The following is a 22,102-nucleotide window of genomic DNA, read 5'->3' as shown; positions in this document are numbered from 1 at the left end:
TTAATATCTAAACTATAATACTAAGCTTTGACATTAAATTACTTTTTAAATGTACCCTTATAATGACTTAGATGAACAGTTATAATAAAAACTTAGAATTAAAAATAACTTTCGACTTAGGTGACTTAGTGGACATTGAACTATTGATCTCGATCTTATATCCAAAACAATATTCATAACCATATCTTTCTCTTTGATCTAGGGTTTTACTGTTCCGAAAAGAAAAAGGTAATGGTAACATCGTGTTTTGTTACAACATTTATAAATGTTCTGTTTGACAACACTTTTTTGTCCTGTAGTTTATTGGCACATTAGTATTTATTTTCTGAATTGTCAATTTGTAAATATATTTGCATGTTAAATGCATCTTCTAGGTACTTAATTGGCAAACTTCCTTCTTTTTTTTCTTTACTAAAACCCTGATATCAATCTTACGCTGTATTCCATTTAATTTGTGTAGACACCTTAGTTTTTTCTTTTATATGGACGAAAATAATGAATGAATGTACTAACTAACAAAACATGTTATATTGCATGAAGTTGTTTTTTTCCCCGACAATATGTAGCACATATAAAGCATTGACAAGTATGTTTTTTTTTTTCTGTTAAATGAAAGCAACTATCATATTTTATAGTTTTCTTAATCATATTTCATTATTTCATTATTCTTAGACCCTTTTCATCTCATTTTCATTGCCCTCATTGTTTTAAACTGTCACCTTTTTTGCTTTTGAATTTGACCAGACCAATTACATCCTAATGACCAATTCACCACGTTGGAGTGAAACTCTTTGACACCTCCAATTTCTACTATAACCAATGTGAACTTCTTCAAATATCATTACAATTCTTTTATATCCTCTTTATTTATTTGGAAATAAATTTAAGATCATGAGTTATATTCTCTTATCTTTAATCGAGGGTGTGTTATTGTTTTCTTATAGAATTTGAAGTAAATTATAGTAAATCTTCAACCTGTAAAATTTTATTTTTGTCAATAATTAGTTTTGTTCATTTTTTTATTTATCTCTTATTTAATCAATTTTTTGTATGTATCCACTTTTTTAAATTTAACTATTTTTAATTAAATTGTAATTATAATAATAATAATAATAATTTTATTAGTATTTTAATAATAATTTCATTAATATTCTTCCAAGACTTTTGCAAGCACATCTAGCTCTACTTGGAAAATCATTGATGTAGACACTAAATTTTTATCTAACACCCTATAAATTTATAAGATAATAGGTTAAAGAAAGAGATAAAAAGAAAAAAAGAAATAAATTTTAATAAAAGATATGTGTGTATCATTGTCATAGAACTCCAAAAAGAAAAAAATAATAATAAACAAATGGAATCTAATTTTCCTGGAAGAGGATATTGAAGCTGCAATGCATGTCCTTTTCTTTCAAGAGAAAAGGAGTTAAAATAATGAGGATAAAAGATCTTAAGGCAAAGTGCATCATGCGATAAAACCACCGAAAGAAACTAACTTCCATGTCTGAACGATGAGAAAACATATCCTTTGTCAGAGGATAAGTCAATAGTAGTATTAGTACAATACAAACACAAATTGGTATGTATCCACAATTGGGGAAGTTGGAAGTGTCATGGTCGAGCGTTTTGACATTCATTTTCAATTTCACAAATGACAGCCTGTAACCTTATTTTGACTTCTGCCATGTGTCTTTCCTTCCTTATTTATTCAAAAGGCTTTCTTTGTGTTTGTGTTTATGTTTGTGTGGCATTGGAATAACATAAATTACCATAACCTCTCTTCTTTCCTGCTCTGTAACTCCTTTACTCCCAAACCAAAACCCTCATTTCTAATCTCTCTGTTCTCAATTAATCAAATTCTCAATCTCTTATATTTGCCTCTAATCAATTTTCTGATCTGGAAAATTAAACAGGTCAAGAAGAGAGGGAGAGGGTGTACTCTATTGTACTATACTATAAGATTCAAGGGGTCCGGAGGAAGTCCGGGCCCACCATCACAGTTGCTGAATCTTAGGGTTCTTGTCTTTTTCTCTCTGATCCTCAAATTCTTGAGAAATTGATGGGGTCGAAACCGTGGCTTTACCCTGCTTCCACCTATAGAAATTTGGAAACTTTCTGGGATACCGATGAGGACGCGCCTGGTCCTCGTTGTGGACACACCCTCACTGCAGTTGCTGCCACCAAGACACAGGGTCCTCGTTTGATCCTGTTCGGCGGCGCCACTGCCATTGAAGGAGGATCTTCCTCCGCTCCTGGCATTAGTAAGTTGCTTCATAAACACTCTATTTTCTTTCTTTTCCGATTTTGGTGGCCTGAATTTCCGTGTTTTACCTTGCAGGGTTAGCTGGAGTCACAAATACAGTTCATTCATATGACGTGCAAACTAGAAAATGGACTAGGTGAGTTGATTCCACAATTTCACAATTCTTAATTTTTCTGAATTCAGCTCATTTGTATGTGTTTTCAGATTTTTTTTTTCTTTAAATATTGGTACTAAAGTAATGATTTTTCTGCTGTGAGTATTTAGCCTTAAACCGGCCGGGGAGCCGCCTTCTCCTAGAGCTGCTCATGCAGCTGCTGCAGTTGGTACCATGGTTGTTTTTCAGGTGATTGTCAGAATTAGGATTGATAATGAAGATTGAGATTCATCTTCTTGACTAGTCTAGCCATCTTAACATTTCTTTGACTGGTTCCTTGGGTAGGGTGGGATAGGACCAGCTGGGCATTCTACTGATGATCTTTATGTGCTTGACTTGACCAACGATAAATACAAATGGCACAGGTGATATTGGTTGTAAATAGATTTTTATTTTCCCCTACATCTAGAATTTTGACAAAATCAAGCAATTAGTCAATGTTGCAATTGATTTAATTGTAGGGTTGTGGTACAAGGGCAAGGACCTGGACCTCGTTATGGCCATGTAATGGATTTGGTTGCTCAGAGATACCTAGTAACTGTCAGTGGAAATGATGGTGAGACAAATTTAATACTGGGTTGTCCTTTCTCAAATTTTTGTAATAAAACTGTGGTGAATATTTTAGTTGTAGAAAATAAAACAAGATATGAAGCATAGACTTTATTGATGGAACAATTGAATTGGCAAAATTATAGAGCATAGACTTACGGTATTTTTTTTTAATTTCAATTTGGAACCTTCAAATTGTGTTTAGGGAAAAAGCTGCCTGAGAAAAGCTTATACTTGGACAAGCTTATACTTGGACAAGCTTGTACTTGGACAAGCTTATACGAGGACTGTGACTTGGAACTTCCCAATGGGAACCCAATCACAGTTGTGAATGTCTTGTGCTTTAGTTCCTTGTGGATCTAGGTTTTCCACACTTCAATAGGCTGAATGTCTGCAAAAAATTAAGCAAAGTCACAATATAATCTATGAATAATTGGTGCTTTAAAGTTTGACTCTCTTTTATTCAGTTCTTATTACATAATAACTTCATCTTATTTTAATTCAAAATTTTGAAGATAAATACAGCTTAATTGGTAGTGGATGTTTCTCTGAGTTGTTTCCCTTTGGCACTCGTGCTTATTTCTGTCTGGATATAGAATGATTGCCTTTGTTACTCCTGTGATGAAAGTGTATGTTGTTTGTATTGTGCTACATAACAAATAGTTTAATTTTTTACACCATATGTCAGGGAAAAGAGTTGTATCTGATGCTTGGGTTTTGGATACTGCTCAAAAACCTTATGTGTGGCAGAAGTTGAATCCAGAAGGTGACAGACCTTCTGCAAGAATGTAAGTGTATCTGTCGTCCTTGCTAAAGAAGTCTTAACTGTCTGAATTGTTTCTACACATATGGATGTATTGAATCTTTTCACTATTCTACCTCAATTTATAGGTATGCAACTGCTAGTGCCCGCTCAGATGGGATGTTTTTACTCTGTGGTGGAAGAGACTCTTCTGGAGCTGTACGACTGATCACATTCCTTTAATCAGATCATCATATTCTGTTGCTTTTAGAAAACTTAATGTGCTAATCTATCATACCTTAATTTTCAACATTCCATTTGCATTAAGTTGTAGTGTACTGTGACAAGTAATTATATGAAAGCAGAAAAGTTTACTTTGTTATGGTATTGTTCTGACTTCTGAATCTTCTTCTGGCCAATTTATGAAATATAATGGCATATATTGTATTTTTCTTTTGTAGCCACTAGCAGATGCCTATGGACTGCTCATGCATAGGAATGGCCAGTGGGAATGGACCCTTGCACCTGGAGTTTCCCCTTCACCAAGGTATCAACATGCTGCGGTAAGTGAGAGATTCCTATTGTAAAGTGCATTATTGATTCGCCACTTGACGAAACTCCTTAATATACAAAGCTAAGCTAAGATTACCAAACTTTGAAGACACTTGAAAATCTCACAAAAACTCTAGTTCTCATATAGCTCAAATACATGAGGGAGCTTTTTGTTTGTAGCATAGGATGAGGTGTGTTCAAGAAGTAAAGAGGGAAACAAAAAAAAAACATTTAAATGAGTTGGCCAAAAAAATCAACATGCACGGAATCTTAGGAAGTTGCAGCTTCCTTGTCTCGTGTGATAATGAGGTAGTTAGGTGCACAAACCAACTCTAACTGCTAGTAGTTCGAATTAGTTTATGACATTTAAACTCCTTGTTCTAGAACATTCTTGAAAATTTTAGAATCTTCCGACCTAATTTAAAACAAAGCTTTTCACTTTTACAAAATTTTTATTCCTGAGCTCTTCAAACACCTTCTCTAACTTCTTCGTTCAAATGCTTGATGCTCTTCTGATGTCATTGTTGTCAAGAATTTTTGCGGACCATTCTCTGGTCTCAACTCTGTTCACATTCTTTGGGGTCTGTTCTATTCACGTGAAAGAAGTTTTTATGTTTTGTTTTATATTCCTTATTTCATTCTTTTGTTCTGATATGCAACCTTATGCTGGTCTTTCTTGTTGTCATTTTTTATTACTTGACAATTGTTACTAACTTCTTTGTTTTTAGCTTAAAATTAAGGCTTTTAATTTTTAGTTATGAATATACCTTTAATTATGGTTACTTTTTTATTGTTAGCATTCATGCATGTTATATAAGTTATTTCATTTATATATGAAAAATTAGTAGTGGCCATCCAGCTATGGGGGTTTCAGGGTCAACTACTCTGTCACCACCCAGGATTTATAACTAGGCTTTATATTTCATAGCCACCTGAAAGGTATCTTTCGTACACAATACCTAAAATAAATGTTTTAAGCCATTTAGCTCACGTAGTCCATCGTGCTAATAAGCTATTTGTGGTTTATATTGTCTGGAAATATTATTCTATTGCTCACACGTGTTTTCTCATATTGTGTTTTACTTCTTCAAAAGTTGAATGTTTAGCTTACTTTTCTTTGTGTATCATCATTTTGTCTTCATACAATAAATAGAGACTGAAATTTTAAAAGAATCTAAAGTGAATTTTTTTCTTTCCTATTTAATTCTATATTCTTCAACAAGTTTTTGATGTAGTTGTTGGATCAAAACAACATCACTGCCGTAGAAGTGGTGTAAGAGTTCTCTACTTCGAAACTGATGTCAATTGTTCTTGACCAACTTATTCCTTTTGTTGAAATTTTTGGTATCTGGGTACATAAGTAGGAAAAAACAGATTATTCTGACCAACATAAAATCAGTATTGTTCTGAAAGATGTGATAGAAAAGATAAAGTACTAAGCTCTAGTAGAAGACTCCTAATCCTAATTTAATATATATGGAATTAATAAGAGATCATCTAAGAATCTTTGAAGGCCAAAATATTCTTGATATAATCACGTGATATATGGAGATATCATTTGGATGGTCTAACACCTCTGAAGATTGTGTTTTGATTGTATGTGAAATTGCATTTTATCAGGTTTTTGTTGGTGCACGATTACATGTTACGGGAGGTGTTCTTAGGGGTGGACGGTCCGTGGAAGGTGAAGCATCCATTGCAGGTAACTTGCTTTTCTATGTTATTACCAATTATTTTATTGTATATTTCTTGTCACATTTTTTATTTTTCTATTTCCCTCCTTCACTCCATGCCTATGCTTTCTTTTCTTGCTTTGACAGTATTGGACACTGCTGCTGGGGTTTGGTTGGACAGAAATGGCATTGTATCCTCCTCACGCTCAAACAAAGGTCATGATTATGACCCTTCTTTGGAGCTTATGCGTCGTTGTCGCCATGCAGCAGCAGCTGTTAGTACTCATATATTTATCTATGGTGGGCTAAGAGGAGGTAAGAACTAAGTACTTGCATTATGAGAGATGCTGTTGAAATTGTAGATTTGAGAGATTACTGGGACTTGAAAAACTGAATGAGGCATATTGAATTCGTTATTACAAAAACAGTGAAGCTCACAAGAATAGATAGAATCTGTCTTGTGTTTATTACAATTGAATTAGTCTTTATGAATTACACAACAAAGGTGCCATTGTTGGAAGTCCCACATTACTTGCCTCTATTATTAGGGTGTGTTTTATACACCTGCAACCAACTGTGCTAATTCCAATTCATTTTAAAAAGGAATTTAATAGGAGAATTGGAGTGTATTATGTCCTCTGTTTACATGGTTTGTTGATGGAATCTGTCATTTTTTTTTTGTGTTGTATCAATTGAGCTAGTTTTCTATGGAGGGGAGTGCGGGCTGTAGAATCTTCCACACTGCTAACCTCAATTATTATGGTGCGGTTTATATACCTATTGACAATTTCCCTAATGCCAATTGGATTTAAGAGGAAATCGAATATAATATTAGAGCCTTCAACCCAACCTTAATTTTCCATTGTTAGTGAAGGGGATCTTTCTCATTTTTTGTCATGTATTGCTTGGTCTCTAACAAGCAGCTATGGTGGGTGGGGTTTTGGAAAGTGCACATCACCCACCTCAATTGTTAGGGCTTGGTTCATGTACTTGTGTACCAATTGACTTATTGCCAATTGAATTTATGAGGAGTCTACAACTTCTTATGAGAGCCCATGATCCATATCCATAGTTTCTGTGGTCTGTGGAGGGGATCTTTGTCATTTTTTGTGGTGTTTCACATGGTCTAGTAGGTAGTTGTGGTGGAGTGTTGGAGAACCCACATTTCCTGTCTCAATTATTAGGGTGGAGTTTATATACATGTTGGGAAATTTCACTTCTTGCTAAAATGGTAGAAAGCCAAAAGTCCATTGTATCATATACGGGATAGCATTGCAGGCAAATAGAGGTTGAAATATATGATATTATTGCTCTCTAGGTTGCTCCGTTTTTTTTTTCTATTTTTAATTTGTTGAAGTTTGAATGTAGTCTTAGAATTGCCAAAATATGTGCAATGTGGCATTTTTGGTCTGTTCTGTCTTTGACTTATGTTAACATACTCGTGGAAAATGGACACATCATTGTCGAGCTTACATCATAGTGAGAAACAGATGGAAACCCTCTCTGCATGTATTTAGGCAATTAGAGGATGACCTGAACCTTTTGATAATTGAGCAACCAAACTTAACAAATTAAAATATGGGGGGATTAAAAGGGTAATTTAACCTATGTTATATATAATATATATGTATAAAAAATTGAGTTGTGTGCTAATAAAAAGCAGAAATATTGACATAATATTAACTCAGATGTTCTATTCGCTAGAGACTCGCCAAAGATGACTAGAGGTTGCATGGGGAGGTGAACAAGAGCTGACAGAGGAGTGGATGATTCCTTCCTTTATCCTTGCTTGAAGACATGAACAGAGGTATATGTACGGGAGAAGTTTAATAGGTTTTAAGTGAGTGGGGGGGAGTGAGATAATGGGATTGAGTATGGGAAATAAGTTATGCAGTCCCACATCCATCTCTCAAGATTGTGACACCATATCATGTGTGCAACCATTACACCCATAGAGGCCACAATTATCGTTCTGGTGCAAGGTGCACTGCAGCAGAGTTGTGATTGTGGATCTAATGAATTCTGCAGCGTAATAGTGCTGTTATGACAGCTATTTTACAACATTGATTTTAAGATGAAATCTAACATCATCAAAGCAGTCTGCCATACTAATATACGGATTAAATATATATTGGCTGATTTGTGGACTCTAGCTCTTTGTGCATTCTTAGCAAGAATATGTAGGATCCTTGGGTTACTTAAGTCCTACCTGTTTGGCTGTAATTAAATTGATACAAATTTGTTTAACTAATTTCTAGTCTATGTTCAATGACTTTAGCAATATAACAATTTTTGATTTCCATATTATTATCATAGCAAGAAAAATAGTTTGTCTAGCATGGTCTTATAGTTAGCCATCACAAAATAGGTTTTCACATGTCATGCGCTTGTGCTGGTTTGCTGAAAAATGATTGTGTTCTTTTGAAAATATTTTAGCATAATTATTTTTCTTAGCCTTTGTTGCTCACTTGCTCTTTTATATCCTTTTTCTGGAAATATTCTGATTGCATTGTTGACATTAGGGCTACACATTATAATGCCTTGAGTTGATTAATTTTCAGTTATCAATAGTTAGGTAGAAGCAAAACAATGCCTATTGAAGTAGCTAAGGTGTTACAATACTCCAATGTGTTATGGCGTGCAAGTGTTGAGATCATTTTACAATTTGTCTTAACACTAATGTTTCTTATATGTTAAAAAAAATTTATTTGTTTATCAATACTAATAGAAACATGTTATCCTGTGCAGATATATTACTAGACGATTTCTTAGTAGCTGAAAATTCACCATTGCAGTCTGACATTAATTCTCCTGATAGAGCTTCATCTGTTACAAGCTCCAAACCAAGTCAATCTAACTTAAATTATAATGTAACAACGCCAAAGTTGGATGGTGGATCAGACATTCTTTCATCTAGTGGCTTTGGGTATATCATTTATTGCTTCCTTCTTTATAAGCTCAACACTTCTACTTCACTGTTCTTATGCTCAGGCTATTTCAGTTTTATGACAACTTGATGTGTTCATTTTATCAGCATGGACAGAAATTCATTGGAGAAACTGAGGGAAGCATCAGCTGCTGAAGCCGAGGCAGCTACTGCTGTCTGGCAAGCTGTGCAGGCCATATCCAGTAGTCCTGCTGAAGAAACATCTGCATCAGATGACAACTCGCAAGCTCCTGAAACTGTTTCAGATGGAAGTGATACAGAGGGAGATGTTCGCCTTCATCCTAGAGCTGTATGTGTTTGGAATCCTTGTTTAAAACTGATAATGTTCCTCTCAACTGATAGAACTACGAAAAGTACAACTGAAAACAAGACTGTCTTGTAAATCTTTACCGCTTTATTTTCAATTCTGCACCTAACAATGTAATAGACATAAAAAATGGCTTAGAATGTTACAACATATTTTCCCCAGAGGTTGTTTGAGAGAACCTCACTCTGCACAATAATCCTGAACTTTTCCTTCCCAAAAAACTCTCTGCTCACCTCCTAATAAGACCATTTATACTAATCTGTTACAGTTATGTAATTACAACTGTACTAACTACCTTGTTTTTTCCTTCTTTTATAAACTATCAAATCTATCATCAAGCATGTAAAATCATGTACATTCATTACAGGTTGTAGTTGCGAAAGAGGCTGTTGGTAACCTGGGTGGAATGGTGAGGCAATTATCACTAGATCAATTTGAAAATGAAAGTAGACGCATGATTCCCATAAATAATGATTTGCCATATTCTACAAAGAAGTTCACCAGGCAGAAATCTCCTCAGGGATTACATAAAAAGGCAAGCATTATTTGATTTTTTATTGTGCTTTGTTTATAGTGCTTGACATAATATATTGCCTAGTCTCTACCCACTTAATTACCATATTTCTATATTAGACAATCTCTTATTACCACCAATCAAAAAAGAAAAAAGAAAGACAATCTCTTATTTTCGTTTTCTTCTTGCCAGATAATTTCAACTTTGCTTAGGCCTCGCAACTGGAAAGCTCCTGCAAACAGGCGGTTCTTCTTGGATTCTTATGAAGTGGGTGAACTTTGCTATGCAGCCGAGCAAATATTTATGCATGAACCAACTGTTCTTCAGCTTAAAGCTCCTGTTAAAGTATTTGGTGATCTTCATGGTCAGTTTGGTGATTTGATGCGGCTATTTGATGAATATGGATTTCCTTCTACTGCAGGAGACATTACGTAAGTTTGTTACAAATATTCGTGGTAGAATGACATTGGTCATGTATCAAAATAGCAAAGTATAGATAGAGTATAAACCAAATCTTCTCTGGCCCACTTCCTGTGATATCTATCATGTAATCCTTGATCTTATTACTTTGTAGTCATCGGAACTTAGTCCCATCATTCTGATAATGAACTAGCTTGTTTTAAAGGTCAACCATGCATATTAAGTTTTAAAATAATGGGTTGTCCTTGGCAAGCACATCACCACATTCTTTTTTAAGAGTATTTGTTAGTGTGTAAAAGCTTTTTGAAGTTTATATGTTAGTTACAGTTGAGATCTTAAGGGATAATATTCTGCACTAGTAACGGTGGTTTATTCTTTTGAAATCAGTTTTAAGACAAATTAACTCTTGAAAACATACCTCTGCGTGTTGGTAAGGTTGCTTTTTGTGATGGGAAGTCACAGTTTCAAATCTCAGTAACGATTTTTCTGCTTTTTGGGATAAGATTGCTGACATTTGTTCTCCCCTGGCCCCACTCACTCAGTGGGAGCCTTGAACTTTGTGTTGTCTGTCTTTGCTTGTCGTTTTCTCTTCTTCTCAATGGTTTGTTGTATTTAATTATTAACTATACACTGTTTAAAAACTGCCATGTCCAAAAGCCATGTCTAGACATGTTTACTACTTACAATTTAATGTCATTTGAAGTAAAATGTGCCAACTGATGGTTGGGAGTTAATATGTGCCATATGTTCCTAAAAGAATTGGTTAATCTGACACTGTTTTTTTTTTTGTGTTAACTTAATAATACATTTCTTCTAGTCAACACCCAAGTGAGATTTTTTTCAAAGCCATTTTTCTCATGCCATGCATCTTAGTACGAATATTTTGGAATTAGCTAACCAGTGTAATGTTTCAGCTATATTGACTACCTGTTTTTGGGAGATTACGTTGATCGAGGACAGCACAGCTTGGAAACCATTACCTTACTACTTGCTCTTAAGGCAGGCTACTATTTAATTTTATGTTGTTTGTCTGGTATTATTGTATTTAGCTTTCTTTGTGTTTGTAATTGACTACTGACGTTCTTCTTATTATGTAGATTGAATATCCTGATAATGTTCACTTGATACGAGGAAATCACGAAGCTGCTGACATAAATGCATTGTTTGGTTTTCGTATTGAGTGCATTGAAAGAATGGTAGAGACTTAAACAAGTTGTATTCATTCAATTTTTTGATTCAACTCTGCAACTGACTACGTTATTTTAGGGTGAAAATGATGGTATATGGGCATGGACACGATTCAATCAACTTTTTAACTATCTTCCATTAGCTGCTCTTGTTGAAAAGAAAATTATCTGTATGCATGGTGGCATAGGAAGATCTATCAATTCAGTAGAACAAATAGAGAAGCTTGAAAGACCCATAACAATGGATGCAGGATCTATTATTTTAATGGACCTTCTATGGTACCTCTTCTTTGTTTATCCTCTATTTTTGTCATGTGGCTTCTTGTTATGTTTGCACCCCCACTCTCAATCTTTTCATTGAGGGTGATCCTTAATGCAACAGTTAGGGAACGTTTACCCTCCCCCAACCCCACTTGTTGGGCGTGATGTGCCTTGGGTCACCTTTTTCTGTTCTGTTTTTGTTACAATTTCTATGGGTTTGTGTAGGTCTGATCCCACAGAAAATGACAGTGTAGAGGGTTTGAGACCAAATGCTAGAGGCCCAGGGCTTGTCACTTTTGGTGTAAGTATATATGTTATCTTTATTTGTCAATTTTCGAATCCCACCTCTTTTAGGTTATGATGTATGAAAATGTATCCTCGTGTTTACAGCTAAGATTACAAACTACTGTATGAATGGTGTGGTCCTAGTTGATGATTTATCTTACTATCATGCATGTCATCCACATTCCGTGTTGGAAGAACCATTGTTTCATCTTCCCTTCCCCCCTTTCCATTTATATGTCAAAAATCAATAAACAGAATCTCTGTTGTATTTTGGGCGTTATTCTTTTCAATTTCAATTTCTACCATTTGATTACCTAGCCCTAGTGCCTACTGATTTGTTGCATCTCTGGAAACTAATTATAATATTACTTTCCATTTATATTAGTAATTAAGACACCATTTGAACTGCAAAACTATTATGAAATATTAACTATTGTTTTGGACCCAATTAACTCATTATATTTTTTACAATGGAATATTAGGCAATGGCGGGCATGCCTCAAAGTTCTTGCTATTTAAATGGAAGCTGACCTATTACTTGTGTTATTTTATGCAGCCTGATCGCGTCACAGACTTCTGCAAGAAAAATAAATTACAGCTCATTATAAGGGCCCATGAGTGTGTCATGGATGGTTTTGAACGATTTGCCCAGGGACAACTAATCACCCTTTTTTCTGCTACTAACTATTGTGGTAAGCATAATTTCTCAGGTGCTTTCTAATTTGCATCTTACAGCATCTCTATCTTAATGATGTGTGCTGTTTAGGAACTGCAAACAATGCGGGAGCTATACTGGTAGTTGGCAGGGGTTTGGTTGTGGTTCCAAAATTAATTCATCCTTTACCACCTCCCCTTCAGTCTCCTGAAACTTCTCCCGAACGTGGTATGGATGAGACATGGATGCAGGTGAGCCCCCTTATGCAGAAAATTATATTTAACATTTACTAAACTGAATTTGTTACACTGTAATTCTCATTTTCGTTGCATAATTGCTTTTGTCAGGAGCTTAATATTCAGAGGCCACCAACTCCTACTCGGGGTAGACCTCAACCAGACCTTGACCGTGGTTCACTGGCATATATATGAGACAGTTCAGGACATGAATAAGTACTGCACATTGGGGATTTCTCATTATCGCTTGATATCCTGCCAACCAAATATACTTGCCATTGTTGACTGAATACATATTTTGTACTGTATTTCTTCTGTAGTTTCAGAAAAGCAAACTCATTAGCATGCAAATAGCTTGAGAGAGTACATTATTTTATGTTAGCCAATTAGAGAATGATTATCGTGTGGAGATTGGGTTTATAAGGCTTGGGACATGGATAAAGTGGAAGAGATGTTAGTGTCAGCTCCCCTTAAACATGGGATGTATGACTTAGTGAGGGAATACCGTTGATTAGTATATATTGTATCATAGAGAAATATTTTTTCCTCTTTATATAAATGTTCATAACCTTTGGATCAATCGTCTCTCGAGTCTCTGAATTTTTAGTATTTCACGTCCATGAAAGTCGGTGCTTCCGAGGTTTATAAGAGAGTATCCCCTCTCTAGTAAAAAGAAAAGGTCTCAACAAAAATATATAAAGGCAATTTTCCTTTCAAAAAGAGACATTTTCTTCTTCATCCTCCATGTTTTAACATTCTCATATAATTCTCCTCCCAAATATTCACTTTTTAGTTCCTCCACGCATCTATTTTATTCATTGCCCTTATTCATGAATATATTATCCTCCGCTGCTCCTTCTCCATCTCCTGTGCTTTTATTCATCACAAGTTTGCTCAATGGGTGCATTGCTGAGTACAAGGAAGAAGGAGAATGAAGGGTAAGAGTAAGATAGTGGTTCCGATTGATTATTATGGGAAACACAACTTTTTTAATAATTTTGATTGTCTATTACATTATTAACTTCAATATTAAAGTCATACTTATAACATTAATTTAAATTTCTAAATTTTATTACCAACAATTTTTCTAACAATTGATTAACTTAATAAATGAATTTATTTAGCAAACATTTTTAGATTTATGTTTAGACTTTTAAGATTAAATTGAAATTTTTTTATGTTTAAATATTTCTCATCGTGATTGATTGTCTTTTAGTTTTGTCGTTTGGTTTGAGATGAGTATCTTATTTTATCTTTTTTTTTTTTTTTATTTTGAATCTCAATTATGTCAATGAATTTTAGTTTAGAGTTTTGAGAAAATCATCATTAACTAATCTCTTCGTTTGTGTATTAAGCTCTTTCTTCTAAGACTTGTTTTCAAATATGAATTTGAAATAATGGATTTAAGTGAATTTGAAAGAAAAAGATAAAAAAAATAAGGTTGTTTGGATGATGAGAAAAATAGTAAAAAATGAAGGAAAATATATCTATTTTTTACAACAAATTGTAAAGGATAAGATGGATTTGATAAATTAAAAAATATTTTAATTGATAAAATTATATGATTGTCCATTTTACTTTTGTGATTAATACTAATTTAAAATAAAATATAATTAGTTTAAATAAATTATTATCAATATAATTAATATTATTATATTATTTTATATTAATAATATTATTATTATTTTTATATAAATTATTATTATTACTATTAATATTATTATTATTATTATTATTATTATTGTTATAATAGTGCTTTGTTCAACTTCTAAATTAGATTATTTTACATTTCAAAAAAAATTATGTTTTATTGAATCTCAAAAAATTCACATTCATAATAAAATTAAACAAGGATAAATAATGTCAAATCACATTCAACAATTGACAATGATAGTTCTTCTCTTCACCAATGCTCGGAAATCCTTCAACCATTTCATACTTTTCTATCTTGGCAAATAATTCCAAATAAATTGTGTATAGTGTAGGATCGTGTAAGTATTAGCCTGCCCGATATCTCAATCAAGGTAACTTAATGATTCTGGGAGATAAAGATGAGTTTAATACATCTTGATCAAGATAACCTAGTGATGTGAATCCAACCAATGATGATATTATGTCACTTTGATGCAATTTTTAAGTAATTAGTTTATATAAATAATGGTCCAATTTTTTGAAAAGTTAGTTGACCAAATTATGTTTTGGGTTAATCAATTAAATGAGTCTTTTTTTTTGTTTTATTTCAAGTTATAATAAAAGCCTAGTTGGCCACTTAGTTATCAACCTTTGGAATACCAAAAAGATGCAAAGTTGCATTCTTTTGGGTGACTTTTGGTTACCACAGTTGCAGTTACAATCAACCATTAGTTTAGTGGATGTGGAATATAATTGCAATTAATTTTGTTTTTGTAATTTTGATGGTTTGACTATTTTGATCAAATGAATATGAATTGAGTTTTATTAAAAAATATTAGAGCTTTATCTTTTTTATCTTAGTAAGAGTGATTCTCCTAAGTTCTTGAGTGATTTAAGAATAATTAACTATATCAAAGGATTTTTCTATCCTTTGTGTATTGTTTGCCTTGGAAAGAGTGATTCTTTCCTTCCACCTTTCATATTCACCTATTGTCTTTTCTTCACCAAATTTAAAACTAATTCTGCCCAAATTTTTTACTTATTACCATTCTAACCTAGATAGATCCGTAAGCAAACGAATCCACCCATCTGAAATCCTCATATCACTTAGTGAATATGAGATGCAAGGATGAGCTTGATATATCTAGGTTATATATATATATATATAAACACATACATATGAGAACATCTCAGACAAAGAATAAAGGTATGAGACAAGAACATCTTAGATAGGGATTAAAGGTATAAGACGAGAAACATATTGGACATGGATTGGCTAGCTTCCATAAAGAAATAAGTCATCCCTAATGTTAGGACCGCTACAACAGAGTAATCATTGGCATTTGTGAAGAATTTTAAATGTCCCTATGGGTAATTAATGAAAACCAGGTATACAAGGGTAACTCATTTTTAGGTAAAAAGTATCTTAAGCATTTATATCATTATTGACACGTTATAAGATATTCCTTACCATTGAATTAAACGTTATAGTACTTGAAGACAAAGTATATCTTGACAAGTAAATAAAAGAACAAAAATATACCTTGTAGGACAATACTTGAAGATAAAGTATATCTTGGCAAGCAATAAAATAACAATATTATACCTTGTTGGACAATCTGATTCCATATGAACAAATTGAAACAAACACAACGTACATATGGTTTTCTATCTCTCTCAATAGTACATACCTCCTTGGAAGAATCTTGATTTCAAGTCGTCCCATATGGCCTGGGCGTTGTCCATCTAGAGGATGTTGCGACATACGGAATGCACAAGCCAAGAGACCACCATGTTGTTGCATCTTGTCCAAGCATTGTAAGAATATATATATATATATATATATATATATATATATATATATATATATATATATATATATATATATATATATGTTATTTTTGAACAAAAGAATGTGTAAGAGTTCTTAGAGCAATCAAATGATTGATCTAATATATCTATTGGCTTTATAGTTTTATGCAAACTCAATGGGCAAACGAGTCTCCTGTTGGACGAAAATAAAAAATTCTAAATCCAATGAGTTCAGGTGGGTTCACTCACTGGGTATGGTAGAATTTTCTAGGTGAATTTGGTGAAACCAACTCGTAATGGTCTTGTTAATTGGGTGAGTGAACCCGTCACTGAATGAAAATGATTTCTGAAAGTTTTAGTGACTCGGGGATAACTTGGTTGTTGGGCGAGCTTGGTTCACACTAGGCAAATTTATGGGGATTTACCTCCGAAACTCAATTCATTGGGCAACTTTACTCTTTGTTAGGGAAAAATTTTAAAATGAAAAATAGTGAGTAGTAGAACGAGAGTTGATAGGAAAATCAAGATCTTGTTGAGCCATCATACCTTCAGGGGTGTCTCACTTGGCAGAGTAAAGGATTTGTTGAGCGAGTATGAGTTTGAGAAAACGACAAACTTAGAGTTGTTGGGTGAATCCCTTGATGGTTAAGTGAGAAAGTAGAGCTAAGAACATAAGATGAAATTTAACCGGGATTTTATGTATGAGGTTGAGTATAGCCATATATCTACTAGGTATGTGATGTGAATCCAGTCAATGATGAGGACACGTCACTTTCTCGCAGCTTTCCTGCCATTTTTAAGTAATTAGTTTGTTTAAATAATGACCCAATCCTTTGTAAAATTAGTTGACTAAATTATGGTGTGGGTTAATCAATTAATGAATTTTATTTAAATTTGTAAAACTTAGTCATCAACATTTGGAAGGCCAAAAAGATGCAAAGCTGAATGCTTTTGGATGACTTTTGGTTGCCACATTTCAATTACAATTATCCATTAACATTTTTGTATTTTGAATAGCGAAAGCTTTTAATAAGTTGAACTACTTTCATTAAAAAAATTGAAGTTTTATGTAGAAATATTAGAGTTTTAATTCTTTTATCTTAGTAAGAGTGATTCTCATAAGTTATTGAGTGATTCAAGAACCCTTGGTCGTATCGAAGGACTTTCTCATCCTTTATGTGTTGTCTCTCTTGGAAAGAGTGATTCTTTCATCCACCTTTCGTAATTTTTTCCAAGTTTATCTTGTAGTCATAAATTTCATTCGTCATGTCCAAATTAAGTGATTCTTGAAGATATCAACATTTCTAAATTACTATTAATCTTTTCACCAATTTTCCAAATTTTTTACAAGGTTTCCTAACAAATCCTAAATTAGTCCTTGTGCAAATGAGATTCACATCAATTGGTTGGATTCACATTAGTATGAGGTTGAGTAGAGCTAGAGTCACTTTATGCCATAAATCTATGGAGTTGTAATTGTTCTATCTTGTGTGTGAATAATATGTATGAATATGGTCATTTCTAAGGATATTTTTCATATTGTATGGTGTTAGTGTATGCATTTGAGTATGAATTCTTACTTGAAGTTATTTTAATTATACTAAACTCACAGACTCATAAAAAATGAGGTTTATGTGGTAAGAATTGAAAGAAATTCTTTATTTGCGGAATTGGTATGAAATAGTGTCGTAACTTAGATGATTGATAGGAACTAACCTTGTTATGGTAAGTTAGACAGACTACGTGAAGCCATGATCATTAGTTTTCTACAATCCTTTGTAAAATCACATAACAAGTTTAAGACTTGATTTGAATCCAACATATTTACATACATCTTTTGCAAATAGAATTTGTGTCTAGAGTACATGTTTACTCTTATAAACGTTTAGATTGATTGAGATTGTTGTTGTTATATTGATGAATATCCTAATATACTATGAATAAATTGAGATTTGTTTTTTCTTCTTGTTAGTTATTGGTTGAGATGTTAATAGTAGTGACTAGTAATCATACAAATATTGTGTGTAGATGATGATTCTTTTATATATATATATATATATATATATATATATATATATATATATATATATATATATATATATATTAATTATAATGTATGTGTTTTTAAGTTCTTAAGATGAAACTTTTTAAATATTTTTTTAAAAATTATTTTATTCTATTAAGGAAAATTGTATATATATAAAACTTAATATCAATTATGAAATGACTTAATTATTATTAGTGGTAATATTCCTCTAATTAGTCTTCAACCTTTTAATTCCTTATACAATAATTTAAATTAATATTTTAAAATTATATAGTAAAATAAAACTTTAATATTTTTAATGTATTATTAATTTTATGTGTATATAATTACTAATTATTATAACTCAACCTCGGAATTCTTACCAAATTTTCAAATGGTGGACAAGAGATAAAGGTGAGAAATTGGTGAATCTTTTGACTGGGTACAATAAACTAGTTTAATTGAATAAGAAAAAAAATAGACAAAGGATTTATTAAAAAGTGGTGTAAGGAAGAGTTTAATTTATAAATAATTAATGTTTGATTGTATTATATTATTATATGATGGTAAAATTGTTTTGGTATAGGGGGCTTGAAACAAAAAGACGTTTATGACGCAGCCTTAAACCCTAAACCCGAGTTGGCTGCGAGGAGGAAGAATGGAGGAAGGAAAAGTTGAGAGGAGGTTCCGAGTGAAGCCGAAGCTGAAATCGAAAGCGAGAAATCCAAAGCAAACACCCGAATCCAAGTACTGGTCTTCCTTCAAGACACGCCAAATCCCTGACCTCATCTCCGTCCCTTCCCTCACCTTCTCTCCCACACCTCCTCACTCCTTCGCCGCCGCCCACTCCGCCACCCTCACTCTCTTCAGCTCCCAAACCCTCTCCCCCACCGCTACCATCTCCTCCTTCTCCGACGCCGTCTCCTGCGCCTCCTTCCGCTCCGATGCCCTTCTCCTCGCCGCCTCCGACCTCTCTGGCCTCGTCCAGGTCTTTGATGCCAAGTCCCGCACCCCCCTCCGCCGCCTCCGCTCCCACACCCGTCCCGTCCGCTTCGTGCACTTCCCCATCCTCGACAAGCTCCACCTCATCTCCGCCGGGGACGACGCCCTTGTCAAGTTCTGGGACGTTGCCGAGGAGGCTTCCGTCGCAGAATTCGTCGGCCACAAGGACTATGTCCGGTGCGGAGACTCCTCACCTGTTAACTCCGATATCTTCATTACCGGTTCCTATGACCACGTTGTCAAGCTCTGGGATGTTAGGGTTAGGGATTCGAAGTCGTCGGTGCAGGTCAACCACGGAGCGCCCGTGGAAGATGCTGTTTTTTTGCCGTCCGGAGGGATGGTTGCGACGGCGGGTGGGAATTCCGTTAAGCTGTGGGACTTGATAGGCGGCGGGAGGCTTTTGTTCTCCATGGAGAGTCACAACAAGACAGTTACTTCGTTATGTGTTGGTAGAATTGGGAATGATTTTGGAGAGGAATCGAATCAGTTTAGGATTATGAGTGTGGGGTTGGATGGCTACTTGAAGGTGTTTGATTATGGATCGTTCAAGGTTACACATTCTATGAGGTTTCCTGCGCCTCTTTTGTCTGTTGGTTGCTCGCCGGATTGTTCAACGCGAGTGATTGGGACCTCCAATGGGGTGATCTATGCTAGCAAAAGGAAAGTGAAGGAGAGTGAAAAGGAGAAGGAGATTGAGTCCAGTTCGTTTTGGAGAGTTGCGCCAGTGGAGCGTACCGAGAAGAGTGTGTTGAGGCCTTCACATTTTAGGTATTTCCAGAGAGGGCAGGGAGAGAAACCGTCTGCAGGGGATTACTTGGTTATGAAGCCCAAGAAGGTGAAGTTGGCTGAGCATGACAAATTGTTGAATAAGTTTGAGCACGCGGAGGCTCTGGTGTCTGTGTTGGAAAGTAAGAACCCCGAGAATGTGTTGGCTGTGATGGAGGAATTGGTGGCTAGAAAGAAGTTGCTCAAGTGTGTCTCCAACTTGGGTGTGGAGAAGCTGGAACTCCTCATGGTGTTCTTGCATAAGTATTGTACCCTGCCTAGATATTCCAGTTTGCTTATGGGGTTGACTAAGAAAGTTCTTGAAATGAGGGCGGATGACATTAGAGCTTCTCAAGCCCTCAAGAGCCATGTGAGAAATCTTAAGAGGTCTGTTGAGGAGGAGATTCGGGTGCAACAGTCATTGCAAGAGATACAGGGTATAATTTCTCCTTTGTTGAAGATTGCTGGAAGATGAAATTTTGGGTTTCTCATCTATGAGCTGATTTTGTTAGGCTATCTTTTTTCTTTTTTTATCTAAGAATGTATTCTTTATTCCTGGAATTTGGTTTAAGCAATGTAAGGTTCTCTAGAATTTTGTTGGCAAATTTGATCCTAGGAAAGCATCAGGAAATGTTTTAAATTATTGCCAGCTGTGTTTAAGGGATTCAACTTGCATTTCCATCTATCATCTAATTTATATAATTTTGTTTGGTATGATGGTCCTCACAACATGCGTATCCTCTAGCATGTTGTGTATATGATATTGCTGTGTTTCTGATCTCAGAATTAGATTGAGTGCTATTAAATTAGAGCTCTTTTGTGCGCCTATCTAGCAGGTATCCAAATTTTCTAGCAGCCTACTGTTAAATAGATATGTAATATGCTATTGTATTAAATCACTGAACCTTGAACTGCAGTGGTTACAGTACATCGAATTTGTTAACAAAAATTTGGCAAAATGACTCGTTAAAATGCGTCTTTGCTATGCTTTGCAATGTATCATTACTCCTTTCTTAAAAGGGTTGCTCATATGCATATGAATGTTTAGATAGACTTAATAAGGCAAGTTGGTAATGAGTTCATGGTGATTTTATTTATTCATTAAGTTGACGTACAAATTTATTTTATATATTCAATAAGAAGTCAGATAAGTTTTCAGGCTAGGTGGATCAATGGTTTAGCTATAAATAATGTACATGGATTGATCCAATGATTTAGCAATTATCATAATCAACTCAAATTAAACTATAAAGCATTGAAAGTACTGCAAGGGATATTTTAAGCTTTACTTTGAGAATCTAAACCTTCGGGGCTTACGAGTTTCTGGCTTCATTAGTGTCTAGTATTTACTTCTCTGCTGTGCCTGAGTGATGATAGGAGGATTTATGAAGGAATAGTTGAATGCTGATGCTGCAATAGGTATAGAACCACACACTGTTGGCTGTTACTTCACTCGTTTGATCTCTTGGTCTGGTCTTCTTTGGAAGCTAACGCCCTCCAGCATTATATCTTAGATACAAAACCTGAATTTGTGGTTGGAAGCCCAAGTCTATGTGGTCATCTTTTTATCTCTAATTGGATGGGATATCTGAAGCTGGGTTCTATTTCTTGCTATATTATGTTAGCGTTAATTAGTAATTATTTTATAGCTTTCAGATATTGCTGAGTTAGGTAATGAGTACTTGCAGCTGATTTTGGTACTTTATTATTCTGTTTGTGTTATTGATTTTAACAAAGCTACTGGCTTTAATGACCACAGACCCTGATTACAAGCCAAGCAAAGGAAATTGAAACCATTTATACATAAAGTCATACTATGCAGTCCATACAAAAAGAATATTTGTTATTCCACAGCTATTCATATATTACATTTTGAAATATTGATTTTGTTTGGTATGTTATGCAAATTTTTATGCGTGAACCAGCCCTTGTTCAGCTGAAAGCTCCCTTCTAAAGTATTTGGTGATCTTCTGGGTCAGTGGTGATTTGATTTATAAAATGGATTGCCTTCTTCTGCAGGAGACATAATGTAAGATTGTTAAGTGTATGCATTTGTAGATTAACATTGCCCATATATCAAAATGGCTTATGTTTAGAATATCGATCAACTCTTGTCTGCC

At 34.3% G+C, this 22,102-nt stretch overlaps 2 protein-coding genes across 2 annotated transcripts; both read left to right on the top strand.

Annotated features, from left to right (window-relative positions):
• Positions 1-1,557: 1,557 nt before the first annotated feature.
• LOC124827019 (serine/threonine-protein phosphatase BSL1) lies at positions 1,558-13,325 on the top strand. The gene is made up of 22 exons (XM_047299989.2): positions 1,558-1,579; positions 1,914-2,261; positions 2,339-2,399; positions 2,528-2,606; positions 2,703-2,782; positions 2,879-2,973; positions 3,655-3,754; positions 3,858-3,927; positions 4,170-4,271; positions 5,881-5,962; positions 6,081-6,248; positions 8,682-8,859; positions 8,968-9,169; positions 9,555-9,722; positions 9,894-10,132; positions 11,036-11,120; positions 11,219-11,317; positions 11,388-11,587; positions 11,795-11,870; positions 12,411-12,546; positions 12,621-12,760; positions 12,857-13,325. The coding sequence occupies exons 2-22, from the start codon at positions 2,060-2,062 to the stop codon at positions 12,938-12,940; spliced, it is 2,646 nt and encodes an 881-aa protein (XP_047155945.2). The 5' UTR covers positions 1,558-1,579; positions 1,914-2,059; the 3' UTR covers positions 12,941-13,325.
• Positions 13,326-18,801: 5,476 nt separating this feature from the next.
• LOC148194348 (protein SLOW WALKER 1-like) lies at positions 18,802-20,696 on the top strand. The gene has a single exon (XM_088095794.1). The coding sequence runs from the start codon at positions 18,874-18,876 to the stop codon at positions 20,455-20,457; it is 1,584 nt and encodes a 527-aa protein (XP_087951920.1). The 5' UTR covers positions 18,802-18,873; the 3' UTR covers positions 20,458-20,696.
• Positions 20,697-22,102: the final 1,406 nt, after the last annotated feature.

The sequence above is a fragment of the Vigna umbellata genome, chromosome 8 (assembly GCF_029865625.1).
Source record: "Vigna umbellata cultivar VRB3 chromosome 8, Vumbellata_1.0, whole genome shotgun sequence".
Taxonomy (NCBI): domain Eukaryota; kingdom Viridiplantae; phylum Streptophyta; class Magnoliopsida; order Fabales; family Fabaceae; genus Vigna; species Vigna umbellata.
This window is presented reverse-complemented; position numbering and strand designations above follow the sequence as displayed.